Source organism: Typopeltis vanoorti, chromosome 21 (genome assembly GCF_054136105.1).
Source record: "Typopeltis vanoorti isolate ZY-2024b chromosome 21, IOZ_Tvanoo_1.0, whole genome shotgun sequence".
Lineage (NCBI taxonomy): Eukaryota > Metazoa > Arthropoda > Arachnida > Uropygi > Thelyphonidae > Typopeltis > Typopeltis vanoorti.
The window spans coordinates 90,688,964-90,707,192 of NC_143569.1; the positions used below are offsets into that span (position 1 = coordinate 90,688,964).

Genomic DNA, 18,229 nt, shown 5'->3' on the forward strand with positions numbered 1-18,229 from the left:
ACGTTCCCTGTGACTGTGAATTGGCCTACTATGAGCATACAGGATCTGTTAACATCTGCTTGGAAGAACATAAAAAATACATTTGTTACCATTATTATGGCAAGTCAGGACTTGCAAACCATGCTTTGGACACTCCCTTCACACAGGATTAGATGGAAGAAAACTAATGTGCTATTTCATCATCATCATCATGGGCTCACTGCCCGTTGATGTCTGATGCCTGTTTCACTATCTTCTTCCACCTTTCTTTGCCCAGTGCACAGTGTCGCAGTTTTTGTACACCCATTCCACACCAGTCTTTTATATCGTCTATCCATTCTCTGTATGGTCTACCTCTTCTGTTTAAACCATCCAAAATACCAAACATACAGGGTGTTCGGGATAAATTTGACATATTTATAATTAATTATATTTTTCCGTAAGTTACATGTATTAACACACACTTCTCTTCATTTAAAAGTTTGGACCCTTCTTCATTCATATACAAGATGTCTGAAAGGATGGATAGCTGGAACCCACCTGAATCATGGAAGAGAATAACTTGTATCATGATGATTCGTGCCCGCCATCAAAATAAGGATATTACGACTGCTGCCCAATGCTCCCTGAATACAGTAAAAACAATCAGGCATGAACTAGAGACTTGCAATGGTGACTACGAGGATGTAGCAAGAAGAAAGATCCCTAGCAGACGATCTGATTGCGTTCGTACAGCAGAATTCCTCGCAAATCTGCAGGAACAGGTGTTGAAGAACCCTGGCATTGGAATTCGGGCTTTGTTCGTGGAGTTGCTAACTGTAGTCAAGCCCTGGATAACAAGGGTAGCCAATGGTAGGCCGTATGTATGGCAGCAGGATTCGGCCCCTTGCCACACCTCTGGGAAAAGTCAAAAATGGTTGTCTGAAAATTTCTACGACTTCACCAGTCCAAATGTTTGGCCTCCAAACTCCCCAGACCTTAACCCCATGGATTATTTTGTATGGGGCGCAGTTGAAAAAGACACCAATCGCACTTCCAGTAATACAAAAGCCCAGTTAATGGATAAAATTAAAACAGTTTTTGCGGCCCTTCCCAGGGAGACTGTAGCATCAGCTTGTTCGAGGTTCCGAAGCAGAATTGAAGCTGTGATCGATGCTAATGGTGGTTATTTTGAGTAAATCTTGTTGATAGTATTGTAATTAACTCTGCCTGTAATGTTTTTTTGTCAATTCATTAAATTTAATAGATACAAAGAAGATTTTCTTTTTCCTTACGAAACTGTCAAATTTATCCCGAACACCCTGTAAATGTCTATCTTCCGGTCCTCACTCATTCTACAGATGTGTCCAAATAATTGCAGCTTCCATTTTATAATCTTCTGCATTAGATTCTGTTTTGGTTGTATCTTCTGATAGAGCTCTTCATTGGTGATTTTCTGTACCCATCCTATTCTTAGAATCTTCCTGTAACAAGTTCTTTCAAATGACAAAATTCTTTTTCTTGATTCCTTATTTATTACCCACATTTCAGATCCGTTCAGTACACCGCTGAAGATGCATGTTTCCAATACACTTAGTTTTGTTTGCAGACTGATCACTTTACTTTTCCAGATGTTATCCATGGCCTTCAGATTTGTTCTTCCCTTTGCAATCCTGATCTTTATTTCTTTTTTACAGTCCAAGTCATATGTCAGGTTACTTCCCAAATATGTGAATTGTTCTACATTTTCTATATCAGTTCCATCCACTTGTATCTTTTGTTTCATGTTCTTCTCATCAAATACCATTGTCTTTGTTTTTTCAAAGTTCATAACAAGTCCAAATCTCTTCCCTTCCTCATTTAACAGTTTCAGCGTTTTTTGTAGTTCTCTTTCGTCTTCTTCAATAATAACAATGTCATCTGCAAATCTCAGATTGTTAATTCTCATTACGTGTACAGATATTCCTTTGGTATCTTCTTTCATTTTATCCATTGCTCTTTCTAAATGTGCGATGAAAATGCTTGGTGATATTGGGTCTCCCTGTCTATTTGAAAGATTATTTTTTGAGTCAGTCATGGCTATGAAGAATTCTCCCTGAGAAATATGATTGCATTAATTTGCCAAAAATTTGGGAGACTGTTATCTTAAGAGCAACTCCCACATAGATGTAATTTTTTTTTTCAACATTAGAGGGTGCCAAAAGAGGACTTTAGATCTTTTGTCCATTACAATATTTCACTTACTTATTGTCGTATATACATGCTGTGTATAATAAGTTAATAAAATATTGTTTTTTAAAAAACAGTTTGTTTGGTGTTGTTAATACTGTTAAAAAATGAGTCATGAAAGATGATAAAGGTCACATGAAACTGAAAATATTCTTGACTGGAATAATTGTTTTGGAAGATTACTAAATGAAACAAATTTTGACATATGATAATAAAAAAATATTCAAGAGGAATGCAATCAGGAATACAAATCTGTACCATTAAAAACATAAATATGTAAAAGTAGCTGAATAGATGATATTCAACCAGAAATGCTCACATATGTAAGTATAGTGGCTGTGTAATGTAGAATTCAATTCTACATGATTAGAGTACTCATTTAAAAAAAAAAAAAAGGAGAGAGAAAGGAAACGTGAAAATTAAATAGGAATTTCACTATTGAATGTTCCAGCTAAGATTTAAGCAAGCATACTAGAGACTTAAAAAAAAATTGTGGAAAGGAAACGTGGACAAGAGCAAAAGCTGGTTCAGGACAGATAGGGCTTGTCTATCTGGAAAAGATAGGTGGTAGTATCTGCCCAAAGGAAAGCTGTTCAAAATGCTGCAATGATCTCATGTAAATGGGAAAAATATATCAATCAATACATAGTATATATTTAAGTTGTAAATCAGCAGTCAGAATTGAAGGTGGTTTGGGAAGATGGTTTGTAAAATCAGAGGTAAAACAAGGATGAACACTACCTCCATTTCATTATGCAGATGATATCATCATCAAATTCCTGATACGTACCCTCAAAGAGTGTACAGAATATTATGATAGTACTACATGAAACAGTTACATAATTACTAACTTCCTATTGACAATTTTCCTCCAAATTGATCTGTTATCTCTCAAGACTCCAATATTATCAGATCTTATATTTCTGTCTTCTAAGTTAATTTTTACTGTATCATTCCACCTAATTCTTGATCTTCCTCTGGGTCTTTTTCCTACCATTTGGCAAAAAAACACTTCTTTTACTAACCTTTCCTCTCATTCTGTTTGTGACCTTACTACCCAAGATTAGCTCCACTAAGACATTCCTGGATGCTAATAATCTCAAGTTCTTTGCTAATATCCTCATTTTAAATATGATACTTCCATTGATGGCATCTGTTCACTCCCCTAATCTTTCTTAGACCTTTCATATTTGTGGTCTCCAGTCTTTGATTAGTGTGTTATGAGGGTGGTCAGGAAGGTTCTTGGCCTAACAATGAAAAAACGAATTTATAATTTCAAAATTATTTTTATTTTTCAACATAATATCCCTTAAGACTAATACATTTATTCCAGCACCATTATCCCATCCCTGTAGTGGTTCTCAGTAAGATCTGCAAAATACCCTTCTACAGCTGCAACACCTCTTGATTCGAAGAAAAACGCTGTGGGGAAGAGTTTTAGTTTTGGGAAGAGATAGAAGTCATATGGAGCCAAATCTGGGGAATAGGTGGATATTCCAACAATTCATAGTGCAGATCCCTTAATTTTCCCATTGCCAAAACACCTTTGAGGGCAGGTGCATTGTCCTGATGAAAGATGATTTTTTTTTTCCCTTCTGCAAACTGGGTCTTTTCTCACAAATTTTTTCGTCTAGTCTGGTTTAAAAGATTGGAATAATATTTCCTGTTACAATTACTAACTTCCTATTGACAATTTTCCTCCAAATTGATCTGTTATCTCTCAATACTCCAATATTATCAGATCTTATATTTCTGTCTTATAGTTAATTTTTACTGTATCATTCCACCTAATTCTTGATCTTCCTCTGGGTCTTTTTCCTACCATTTGGCAAAAAACACTTCTTTTACTAACCTTTCCTCTCCTATTCTGTTTGTGATCATACTATCCAAGATTAGCTCCACTAAGACATTCCCGGATGCTAACAATCTCAAGTTCTTTGCTAATATCTTCATTTTAAATATGATACTCCCATTGATGCCATCTGTTCACTCCCCTAATCTTTCTTAGAACGTTCATATCCGTGGTCTCCAGTCTTTGATTAGTGTGTTATGAGGGTGGTCTGAAAAGTTCTCAACCTAACAATGAAAAAAAACGAATTTATAATTTCAAAATTATTTTTATTTTTCAATATAATCTCCCTTAAGACTAATATACATTTTTTCCAGCACCATTATCCCATCCCTGTAGTGGTTATCAGTAAGATCTGCAAAATACCCCTCTACAGCTGTAATCATCTCTTGATTCAAAGAAAAAATGCTATGGGGAAGAGTTTTCAAGATAATTAATAAACAAAATGCCTTTAGTATCCTAAAACACTGATGCCATGACCTTTCCTGCTGATGGAACCAACTTTGTCTTCTTTGGCGCTGAATAACCAGCTTCTGTCCACTGTTTTGACTGCTGTTTGGATTCTGGTGTGTAATGGAGAATGCAAGTCTCGTTTATTGTATTAAATCGATGCACAAAATCAGTTTTATTCTTGTTAAAATGCTCTAAGCACTATTCAGAGATTTTCATGCGAGTACATTTTTGATCTGCTGTGAGCAAGCACAGCAGCCATCTTGCACAAAGCTTTTTCATTTGCAATTCTTCATGCAAAATATATCCTACACGTTCTTTTGAAATGCCTATAGTCTCAGCAATTTCATGCACCTTGATTTGCAAGTCATCCAATACCATATCGTGCACTTGATCAATGATTTCTGGTGTTGTTACGCTTTTTGGATGTCCTTTACGTGGATCATCTTCAAGGCTGGTATGAGCACATTTAAACTCAACAGCCCATTTCTTAATTGTCGAAAATGAAGGAGAAGAGTGCCCATAAACTTTTATGAGCTTCTTATGAATTTCTTTTGTTGTTAAACTTTCTTTTACAAAGAATTTATGACCACACGATACTCAATTTTATCCATTTCAAGGGATACAGACAACACTTTTGCTTCAAATAGCTGTATAAAACAAACTACTTGGTAGAATTACTTGCAGTTTCACATTGATGCTTATGATATCAATACCAACTTAGAAAAAAAAAATCTTGCTGATAGTGTTGCCATCTATAGTCAAGGCTGAAAACTTTTCGACCACCCTCGTATTTCTAAACAACTGTTAGATCCATAAGTTAAAATTGGTTTGAACACTGTCTTGTATAAAGCAAGTTTAGTGTTTTGACTACTTTCTCTTATTCCATATAAATTTATTCAGTTGACTTTCTACAATACCAGCTTTGCTCATTCTGCTGCCTATTTCCATATTTAATTTGCCATCTTCACTTAAAATTGTGCCTAAATAGTTGAAATCTTTTACTTGGTTTTACAAGTTCATCATTCAGGATACAGTGGATGTTTTTAATGTTTCTGCATATTTTCATTGTCTTTTTATTGCTGATTTTCATACCAAATTTATTACTGATGTTATTAAGTTTAATTAGAAAATCATGGAGAGTTGCACTGGATTTGTTTAGGAATATAACATCATATGAATAAAGCAAAGAGTTAAGTTTGATATATATATATCTGATTTTAACATCGGGTTTAATACTATTTTCCTTCATAACATGATCCATATAGAATCCATATGAATAACAATCGAGATCATTTATGCCCTTGTTTCACAACTGATTTAATGTCAAATCATATTCCTGTACTCCCTTCAATTCTAACTGCTGACTCACAATTCAAATATAGACTAAAAATATATGCACAAAACTTAAATGTAGATCCTAGTTATATTCTCATGATTTATCAACTATTTGTCTTAAAGTGAAAATCTGATCCTGACAGCCACTATTTGGCTTGAATCCAGCATGCTCTTCTCCAAGCTTCCCTTCCACAATATTTCTCAGTTGTTTCTCTGGTATACTTGCATAAACGTTAACAGAAACACTCAGTAGGGACACATCTGTGTAATTCTCACATTCAGTTTTATTCCCTTTTTATAGAAGGATACTATAAAAGCTCTATTCTAATCACCTGAAATTCGACCCTCTGGTCAGGTCTTCTGAATTATGCAGTGCAGCCACTGTGAAACTTTCACACCTCCATATTTGAGCATTTCTGGTTGAATTTCATCTACTCCAGCTGCCTTTCCACATTTCGGATTCTTATTAGCATTTCTCCTTTAAGTATTGATATTTATTCCTGATTGCATTCCTGCTTTGTGTGTGTGTGTGTGTGTGTGTGTGTGTGTGTGCGTGTGTGTGTGTGCGTGCGTGTCAGTGCTCTTTTCATTTAGCAGTCTTTCCAAGTAATTACTCAAGACATCTAGAATATCTTCATCTTCATTTTTCATGTTACCTAGAACATCTCTGATTCCTCTTATAATATTTTCCCACCTTCATGATATTTATTTTCTTTGTTCTTACCAAAGTCTTCCTTTGACTTTTGTTTAGCCAATTTTACATTGTGGTTAGCTCTCTTACATTTTTCTCTGTATGTGCCAAGAGTACGAGCTAGCTTACTCATCAGGCTTTCAATATTCTTTCTTCTTTTCCTTGACTCCTTCTGTAGATAATGTTATACTTTAAATGAATGCAGTTTGTGGATTTCTTAACTAAATTCAATATCTCTCTAACAAATTTTGTATGAAAATCAACAATAAAAAAAAAATAAAGACAGTGAAAATAGGCAGAAGATTGAAAACATCAACTGCATCCATCCTGAATGGAAAACTAAGTAAAACGTTTCAGCTGTTTAGACATAACTTTTATTGAAGATGATAAATTCACTATTAAAATGAACAATGGAATAAACAAAGGTAGTATGGTAGTGTGGAAATGAATAAATTTATATGGAATAAGAGAAAATTAGGTAATGCTAAACTATCTGTTTACAAGGCAGTGTTCAAACCAATTTTAACTTGTCAGTCTGAATGCCAAGTTCAAAATAAAACTGGATAGATTATTCTCAAAACATCTTAGATGTGCAAGTTTTGAGAAAAAATTGGGTAGTAAACAAATAGCATCAGTGACAGATTCATTCAGGAATGTGCATGCAGACCAATCTCAGGTGGTGTGGTTATTTAAACTAAGTGGAAACAGAAAGATTAGCAAAACAGGTGTTGACATCGGAATAGCAGGGAAAAAACCCAGATGATTTGACTCATTGAGGGTGAGGCTCTCCCCTTTTGTTTCACTCATTACCTATATATCTTCTCTGACACATTTATTGAAGATGCAGTCACAATGCCTAAGAGGAACCCATTCCACACAATCATCACATGCCACCAGAAAAACCTGGACCACATATTTCCTAGCTACATCATTCTTAGCCTGTGTCTCATCTCCTTGGATTCAGGTGACCACCATGTCACAGTATTCTGGGTATGGCCTAATCAAAGGTATGTAAAGTGGTAGAATAACTTCCTTATTCCTAGAAATCAGTGTTCCTTCAACATTGTAATTTCTTTATATCAGCATCACACACATTGGGAATAGGGTGGACAAAAGCTTGCTTCCTGGCTGAGAGATACATGCCAGATGAGTATGACAGCTTGAAGTGCAATGCAGAACAGGTGTGGGTTCTGGAGCACAAGTTTTTTTTGGTACAACAGGAGACTTATTGGTGTCAAGGCTACTAAGGATTTTTCTGATCTCCTTATTTCAGTGGAGGCATACTGTGGATAGTTTGTGGAATGGTAGGTGGAGTTCTGCCATGGTTGTCTTTGTGAGAGTTGGAGAGAAAAAATGATGCCAAGAAGTCTCCTTTTCTTTGGGAAATGTTGACATTGTACTATCAGGATATGAGAGAGGTAGAAATATGGAAAGATAGAAGTGGCACAATTACAGGATAGAAAAGAAGCTTAGTGCATTTGGCTCTTACAAAGTCTGCTTTGGATTTGTTGATGATTTTTTTTTGCAATCGTTATAAAATTGTAACGTAAGCTGAGTAAGAGGCTGAAGTTTTTGTCTGGAGCCAGTGGACATATGTTGAATTTTTGGTTTGAACTGCTTTGGCACAATTGTTCAAGAGCCAAGGTTTGGATAAAGGTTGAGTATTTTGAATAGAGTAGGGGGAATTAAAAATACTCATCCCAATGAGAATAATTTCTGTTATGAGATCAGAGCAGACACTAGGATAGGAAGCAATAATCAGACCATGAAAATGATGCACAACAGTCCCAATGGTCATCTCTGTTGGCATTGTTGTAGTGTCACAGGATATGAGGCTGTGAATGACTGGGTGAAGGTCAATCTGTAACAAAGGAAACATGAACAAGGTTATTTGTTCATGTTTCCTTTTATTTGGAGGGAGAGCTAGTTAAGAAAAGGTCCAAGGTGTTGGGAGAATGAAGACGATTATCTAGAATTTTAGTAGGTTAATGTAAATTGGTGTTAAATCATTGCTGATAGCAGTTTGGTTTCTTTATCAGTTTGGTCTGTGAAGTTGAAGGGAAATCATGTGGATATCGAAATTGCTGAGGAGGATTATCTTACTCGGGGGTAGTTTGATTGTATGTAATCAACTTTCAGAGATATAGTCAAGGAGGTCAGCAGTCATTGAAGTTTAGGGAATGGTAGAGGGCAGCAAATGAAGGCCATAAAATGAGGTAGAGATATCTTGAGCCAGAGCAAATAATATAAAGGGGATTCCAGGTCTTTGGCATGGGATATCAGACCTGACAAAAGCAAGATGTCTTTCATGCAAAAGGCATCTTTGGAAATAAAATGAAGAGATTGAAAGTTTATTTTTCACTTGGTTAGACTATAATAAATTTAGTTTAATCCTTTATCCAAGTGTGAGCAAACAAAGTTTGCGCCTGAAAATATCTTCAGGACTGGAGTAAGATAATACAACACCGGGCAACTCGTAGCAAGCTACCATCACTCCTATCCCAGTATCTCCCATAATGCAAAACACATCTTCTTGCGGATATGTATGATGTTATGCATTAAGGGAAGGGCCACTACCCAGACTAGTTTCAACCTTTATTGAGGTCTCCTCTAGGTCTAGGGAGATACTGGGATAGGAGTGATGGTAGCTTGCTATGATTTGCCCAGTGTTGTATTATCTTACCCCAGTCCTGAAGATATTTTCAGGCGCAAACTTTGTTTGCTCACACTTGGATAAAGGATTAAACTAAATTTATTATATAACGAAGAGAGTTGAGGGGAGAAATTGTTATAGAGTGCCGGTTGTGGTTCAGTGATAAATGGTTTATTGGAATTGGATGACTGTATGTGGTGGTGCACTTAATTGATATTGGAATTAAGGTCCCTGATAGTGAAGCCAATAGAGGTTTTTTTTTTTTGCAATTTTATCAGTGTTTTTTTGAGATTTTTTTTTCCACTGTGACTGGGATTTTTTGTATTATTGATCATGGTCAGAAAAAACGGAATGGGAAAATTGAAGAGTAAGGGACATGCAGTGGGGTTATGGACTCGGGTTATTTCTCTCTCACATGGAATAACAAGACTTCAATCGAAGCATGGCCTTGAGCAGTGCCCCCTTGTAAGCTGCTTACTTGGATACCTTCTAGGCACAAAGTAAGCTGCAGCAGGGAAGTTTCCTGAAGGGTTACCATTGGGAAGCAGGAACTGGGAGGCCTTTACCCATACTGCATGCAGGAAAAGAAAATGGGTGGGGGGATAACAAAACCAGAAATCCTACTCTGCAGACAAAGTATGGCAAGCATTACTTCATGCCTCTGAAAAAGTGTAGCAGTAGTGTTTCGGGCATGGTGAAACACCACTGCCTGACTTCATACAAATTTCCATTACCCTCATCTCTCTCTCACTATAGTAAATTTGTAGACACGAAATTAGTTTGCTAGATGGAATAGTTCATCATCAATTTCCTGATATCTACTCCCAAGGGGTGCTCAGGTTACTCTGACAGCACTACATGATATCAATGTAGTGCTGTCAGATTTTCCTGCAAATCAATCTGTTACTTGTGAGAACTCCAATATTGACATATCTAACATAATTCTAACATTATTCTGACATATCTAACAATCTTCATTTTTAATATGATTCTGTCATTGATTTCATCAGTTCACTCCCCTAATTTTTCTCAGAATTCTCATATCTGTGGTTTCTAGTCTTTGATCAAGTGCTTTATTTCTAACCCAAATATCTCAGATTCTTAACTGAAAACTGGTTTGAACACTGTCTTGTATACTGCTAGGTTGGTGTTTTGGCTAATATCTCTTATTCCATATAAATTTATTCAGCTGGCTACCCACCATACCAGCTTTGCTTATTCCGTTGTCTATTTCCAGTTTAACCTGTCATCTTCACTAAAAACTGTGCCTAAATAGCCGAAATATTTTACTTGTTCTATTGGATCTCCATCCAGAATGCAGCTGATGTTTTCTATCTTCCTGCCTATTTTCACAGTTGTGGTCTTTTTATTGCTAATTTTCATGCTAACTTTGTTACAGCTGTTATTCAATTTAGTGAATCCTGGAGACTTGCACTAGATATATTTAGGAGTACAACATCATCTGCATGAAGCAAAGAGATAAGTTTACATTTCCAATTCTAATATCAGGCCTGATGCCACTTTCTTTCATAATGAAAGCAATCCCCATATAGAGGTGAATAAGAATTGAGATAAAGTGCATTCTTGTCTTACTCCTGATTATTACTCATTGTTTTTCCATAAAACTGGTCTGCTAAAATCAGCTTACAGAGATTATTACTTATGATCTTGGACAACTATTGAAGAGGCAATGAAGGTGCATTTTTGCTCCTCCCCCCAAAAAGGAGAGAACTCTCAGTAGTCATCTCCAAACACCAGTCCTGTGATCATTGTAGAAACCACTCAGGAACAAATATTGATTCAGCATCACATTATTTAAACATTGAAAATGGGAGGAGGAGGGTGAGAGAAGCATATTGGATTTTTATTTTGAGTTTTTTTTGCATAGCATAATTCTTTTTTGTACACAGAATTTCATATTTCAAAATTTTTCATATATTTCAGTGATATATTTATATTTTTTTACAGATAATGTTGTCAGTGTTCATGACATAAGTCAGAACAAATTTAGCATTGTTTCTAGTCTTTATAAAACCAAAGGAGCCCATTTATTTGCTGTGGATGTAAAAGTAAGAAAAGTTAACTTTGTTATTAGGGATAAATTTCATTTTGTTATTATATCTAACATCTCAGAGTGTAGAGAGCTTTAAATTTTATTATATTATTATTATTATGAATGCTTCTCTAATCAGAGTCCAAGAACTTGTTGAGGGAGGACTAATTTAGATACTCATACTAAAACATCTTTTATGTCCCACCTCAATTGCCTGAACTGAAGATACCACACGTTAGATGGTAGCCCATTTCACACACTCACCACATGCCACCAGAAGCCTGGACCTTGAATGCTTCCTAACAACACAAATAGTTTCAGGGATGACCATAAATTCTACCTCTGCCAGCCATAACTGCAAAACCTCACATGTGTGTCAGTGATGTCGCATGCTTATTTAGGTTAGGTATGTTGTTGTGATGTAACCTGTCCTACAAAATTCATGTGAATTTGTCTATATGATTGCATTTTTCTTGATGTATGAAAGTTTTAAGAATGCATAGCACGTCAGTGCTTATCCTTATTGGTCCAGTGCAATTAATTGTAGGATAACTTTAAATACTTTAAATTATCAATTAATATAATTTTAAATATGGAAAGCATAAAGGTCAAATGAACAATAACTATGCTTAATGCATGCTATTTTTATCAGAAGCACAAAGGATTTATGCTTCGTGGTGAGATTAGATTAGCAAAAACTAGAGTGAGACAGATAATTTGAACTTTGATACAATTTTTAAATATACCCATATAATACACAGAGAAATTGGTAAAAGTAATCACTTGGGAATTTATTATTTTTCTAGAATGAACCAAAGCAAGGTTGAAATAACTTGTATTATTTATTTATACATAAGTTTTACTATAATCATACAATCTTCAAAAGCTCTGGCAGAAAATGGGACACTCAGTATATTCAACACTGTTTCCCATTGTAAATATGGGCAAAAAAGTTACAAATTATTTATAGAAAATTATATATTAAAAACGTGTCTATATTGATGTCCTAAACATGCCAATTCGCACTTCACACACAAACAGATGAAACTCAGAAAACAAAAATAGCATTTCATGACAAATGACAATGTTCAGTTGGATTGGTTGATACAATAACCAATCACAGCCACTGATTTCTGGGTGCTATTGTCTCAGCGCACACCCTGCGTTGCCTTCTGAGTGGTTTAAAACTACTGGAATGCTAAGAATTTGACCCGCTGTGCCTTTTGTCCATATCTGTGACCACACTCAGGCTATTAATGCAAATGTGATGCAATATTTACACGTCAAAGCATCCTCTTCATGAAGCATTTATATATTGTGTTTAAATACCTAGCACACCTAGAATATATGCCTTTCCCCCTTGTCTGGAATATATATACACTGCTTGGAAAGAAGTCAAGGGAACCATAATATGAGGAACAAACAGCCCATAGTAATAAGTTGTAGGACTTCCTTTTGCTGCGATAACTGCAGCAATCCTACAGAGCATATTTTCCACAAGTGTACAATAGCAATCAATGGGAATTTTGGATTATTCTTTCTGTAGGCATGTAATGAGATCCTAGACTTGTGGAGTAGACGTTCCTTGACCTCACAGATGCTCAGAATGGTTGAGATTAGGCTCTCTGAAGACCAGTCAAGTGTGGCAACATTCACATCCTCAAACTAAGCAGTTACAACAGCAGCCTTATGATATGGCACATTATCTTGCTGAAAGAGACAGTGGTAATTTCTGTAGAAATGCCACATAGTAGGAAGCATTGCATTGTCCAGAATGTTCAGATATCTCTCAGAGTTTATTGTTTGTAACACCACAAACTGAGTTCGAAGTCCAAACCAGGAAAAACAGGATCACACCGCCACCTCTTTCTGGTAATTTCTGTAGAAATGCCACATAGTAGAAAGCATTGCATTGTCCAGAATGTTCAGATATCTCTCAGAGTTTATTGTTTGTGACACCACAAACTGAGTTCGAAGTCCAAACCAGGAAAAACAGGATCACACCGCCACCTCTGCATTTTATAGTTGGGATTATGGACCCTTGTAAGATGTTCGCTGGGCATACACCACACCCACACCTGTCCATCTGCTTGGTAGAGGGTGTGGTCATGATTTTTCACTCCATAACACAGCTTTCCAAGGTTCTATGTCCCACTGTACATACTCTTTACACCACTGAAGATGATGCTGCATATTGGTTCAGGTAATGTGGGACTTGCATATTGCAGTCCTACCATGAAACTCATGTTGTGAGTCTTGGTTCTGAATTTTATGGTGCATATTCATGTTCCAGTTGATGCCTGGAACTCTACATTTGATGTATTGACTGATGAATTGAGGTTTTTACATATGTTTCTTCAGCCAGTAAGCACCCTACAGTCATGTTCAGCGAATGTGGTGGATCATCCACTGTGGGTATCACTTGCAGTTGACTCTTTGCACTTTCATCTCAGTATGATATCACTGATTGTTGACCTAGGATGGCCCAATTTGTCAACAATTTGCCAAACAGATAGGCTTGCAACATGTGCATCCTATCACAATCCTATCACAACTTCTCTGTCAGTTCCCTTCTTGCAGACTTGGTTGCACTGACTTTCATATTCCTCTAATTTATACTGGCTAGAAACGTGATGTTATATGGTGCAGTGCACCTTGTTTGTTGGGGTGTCTCTTGGATGTCTCTTGATTTCTTTCCAAGTAGTGTATATACTATAGGATTCCTTTACTAACTTGTTTGTTTCCATATATTTCCTCTGCTCCATCTATCCCTCAAAATCTGAAGACCATATTCCCTCAATCTGTCTTCATATACCATTTATCAACTCAATTACTTACTAGTGAATCTTCTCAACTGTCTCCCAATCTGCTTGGAAAGCAGGTGTCCATATCTGTGCACAATAATCTAGATGTTTTCTTATAAAGCCTTGTAAAGTTAGAGATTAACTTCCTTAATCCTACAAGTTAGTGTTCTCTTTAACCATCTGATGAACTCGCAGTAACAATAAGATCGAAGTCTGCTTTTTATGTGGTTCTGATAGATTATTTGTATTCAGTCATTTATTTTAATTACTGAAAATGCCAGCCAGGTTTGTCTACTGTGGAAACACTATTAGTGATCTCAGACTTAAGTATTAACTCAATTTCAAATTAACTAATTATTGACTGTTATAGCTTAGGTCATTGATTGATTATCCCAAGAATGTCCAAAAAAATTTAATAAGTCTAATATTCTTTACAGTAATTATACTCTTACACACTTGTTCTCAAATTAAATTATAAAAAATTAAAAATGAATGTACATTGAATTTAACTAAATTTAACACATTCATAATAACAAACATATGTAGACCAAGACACAGCGTCATACTAATCCATCAATTGCACTTTAAACAAATTCAAAGAAACCTTCAGTTAATTCCCCAAGTGTACTGAGCATAGCAGATAAATTATATCAACTGCCTGTTCTGCATCCAGAGTTCAAAGTTTGTTAGTATTCATCCATTACACCTTCAAAATGCGACAGGAGAATTTTACTGAAGAAACAAAATAGTCCTGTCTTCCAGTAGTTGAGAGGATATTCAAACACTGCTTCTGTTCCAATCACCAATGACAATAGGAATTATCAACTGTTCCTTCGCTTTATCAGTTGTGAACAGATTCCTATAAGAAGTACATTGAAAATATCAGCATATATCATTTGCCATTGACAGACTATATGTCCATGAACTTCTTAAATAAAACCTTCATTTTATTCTTCAAATTTATGGAAATTATGCATCCATATTATGACATAATTGTTTTTTTTTTTTTTAGTATAAGGTACCTGAGGCAAATAAGGCCCACCTTATTTAAAATTTGAATAAGTTAGACAATTGTTTAGATTAATTGAAACAACAGTGTTAATATTAAAGTTTGTATTATCACTAATAAAAAAAAAAACACAAATAAGAACAATTCTTGCAGTAATTTATATTTTAACCAAGTCTTTAAAAAACACCTTGAGTGGGCTTTATTAAACATAGTAGTTTAATAAAGCCCTTGAACAAAATCAAATATTTAAAAAAGAATATAACAATTATTTTAAATTATTATTAATTTTAATCATAATTATTAGCTTAAGAACAGTCATAAGGGCATACAAATACGCCACATTCTTCTTTGGTGAGACCAACATACTCTTCATGGTACCATTTAAGACACCATGTGCATTGCCTCATATCAGCAACCTTTTCTTCTCTGCATCCATGGCAACACCACCCCTCTTTTGACACTCTTCGTTCCTTTATTTTATTTTTTATTTTTTGGTTCTTCCTGTTTTTTAGTGGCAGCCTTCTCTTTCTTACTATCCCTTTCTTTGAAAAGATCTTTGGTCACTCTTTGGCCCTTATAATTTAAAAGCTTTTCTTCGTGCCGTTGCCTTTACAACTGTATAATTTGGCGTTGGCATTAACTCCTGAAACAATGACTTCAAAGTTTTTAGATTTGCCAATGGAATCTCATCATCGGAGTTATCTGAATCACAAGATGGAGGATTAGGACATGGTCTTGCAGCTCTCAAGCAGGATTCAAAAATTGAGCTTTACATTTAGAAAGTGTTGGGTTTCTCTTTAAAAATAACTTCAACCAATCTTTTCCTGCAAGGCAACTTTATTTATTGAAGTTATTCCTAATTTCATTTTATTCACAAAATATAAAAGTTTGCCTGCGTATAGATTTTGAAGTTAAAGGGACGCTAATTGAAGCAAACTTTACTATTCTTTCTACCAAGTTCTTCTCTTGTTTTTTTGTTAGCACAGTATTTCTTCCTTTCCAACTTTATTTATTGAAGTTATTCCTAATTTCATTTTGTTCACAAAATATAAAAGTTTGCCTGCGTATAGATTTTGAAGTTAAAGGGATGCTAATTGAAGCAAACTTTACTATTCTTTCTACTAAGTTCTTCTCTTGTTTTTTTGTTAGCACAGTATTTCTTCCTAATCTTTTCGTCATCTTCTCTATCTTTAAATGGTTCCTTGATGTTCTTCTAGGTACTCCATAGCGTTCTGATGCTGCACGTTGTGATAGTTGTCCTCTTTGCACAGCTTTCATAGCTGTTTTTAGTCTTTCATCAGTCCAAAGACCCCATTTCTTCTTAACTTCTGACATTTTCAGAGGCCTTTAGCAATAAAATAAGTAACTATTTTGACCAATCACCAAAAAATAAAATCATAAATTATAGCAGTTTAATAAGGCCCATCAACAAATTTACTGGGCCTTATTAACCACCGCGAACTAGATTTGATCACATCTATTTTCTCGTAAAATATGAATTCAAATCAAAACATTTTTTATCATAAAACTGAATGTTGAAAGAACAATTTAAATATAAAAACAATGCTAAAAGAACAATATTTTTAATTAAAACTTATTAATTAAACGGGAAGACACAACCACCTCCCACAAAGGTCTAGGTCAAACTGACACAACACAGTCGCTAGATAATATGCCACCACCGATTTGCCATTGTATTGCGTCCTCTGTGTGTTTGTAAGAAACCAAACCGGCGCAACTTACTGTAAAAGTGATTTTTCTTAAACGGGCCTTCTTAGACTCTGGGCCTCATTTACCTCAGATACCTTACTCTATTGCTAACCCAAGGAATGCTGCATGATGTCATATATATTGCATCAGTCACATCTGAGTTCCTCACTATTGATGATATGACTATCAGATATTACTTTGTCCAGAGGTAAAGGTCTTCTAAAAACTTTACTGAAGTAATATTACTCCACATTTTTTTTCTTCAGCATTTTCTTTTTCTCTATGCATTTAAAATTCCTCCACATACGTACTGAAGAAATTTGTTTTAATTTTGTAATTGCTCTGCCATGATATTGTTGGATTCTGATTATGTAGAGATTAAAGTAATTATTATTTGCTTCAGAATCCAACATGATCTTCCATCACAAAGGCTAGACTTGTAAATATTATTCAATATAAACAACTTATTTTACAAATTAATATTCATATAACTACCTTTAATATTATCTAATATTTAATTATTTAATCAAATATATATGTATTAATAGTGATAAGACTGTATTAAATATTATTAAGCTATTTTAATTATTACTATGTTAATATTATAAGAACTTGTAATTGATAATTTAACTGCACATTATTTGAAATGTAAATATTCCTTATTTATTCCTATTTGTAGAAGTTTAGCATTATGAAATACCTCAATTTTATTATATTTTGTTTGGTTGTCATGGAAACGTATGTAAGTGAACGAGCGCATTTTTGGAACAGAACGTGGGGAGAAAGCTGAAAGTTTACTAAAAAGGAATTAGTTAAAGAGATCACGAGAAGAATTTAGGGGGGAAAAACTGATATAAAAAGGAAAAATGCTGATAATAAGACCTAATAAGGAAACAGAGAGAGAGAGAGAGGATTAGCATTAGGTTGGAATCGGAGCATTCTGCATTCGGAACTCACAGTGCGATAATAGCGAGTCGGCAAGTCACTCAAGCAGCTAAATAAGGCCTACTAGTCGAGAGGCGGTTAGCTAATAAGTTGTAGAATAACAATTATAGCTACGGAAGACAGCTGAGTGACTACTAAATAGACTAGCAATATTTGAGTTGAGATTTAATTCTGGGCCGACCTGTCAAGGACACACAGAATCTTGAAATAAAGCACGAAGTTACTCGAGTAGTAGAGGCTGTAAAATTGAAGTTTACCGTTAGCTGTGCTTAGAAATATATTGCCTAAAGAATTAAATGAATGCAGGAAGAATGAACAGCTGTGCATATAAAACCTCAAGTTAAGGAATTATTGTGTATTGTCTTAATTCATAAGTGATCAGTGGTATTTCATGCAAGAACGTTTGTTTATGTGTATAGTGACCGACGATTAATTCAGTTATTGCTTAGAAGATTTAATTAATGAGTGCCGTATACTATTTAAAGTGTTTACGTATAAGTAGATGAAGAAAAAAGATTATCGGTAAGATTATTCCGACCA

The 18,229-nt window shown here is 35.1% G+C and overlaps 1 protein-coding gene across 2 annotated transcripts in view; it reads left to right on the forward strand.

Annotated features, from left to right (window-relative positions):
- The window catches only part of Vps39 (vacuolar protein sorting 39), a 296,426-nt gene that overhangs the window by 31,443 nt on the left and 246,754 nt on the right, over positions 1-18,229 (forward strand). For both annotated transcript variants that reach the window (XM_090410885.1, XM_090410886.1), the window contains exon 5: positions 11,137-11,237. In XM_090410885.1, coding sequence (XP_090267011.1) covers positions 11,137-11,237 — 101 coding nt within the window. The remainder of the gene's footprint in view (positions 1-11,136; positions 11,238-18,229) is intronic.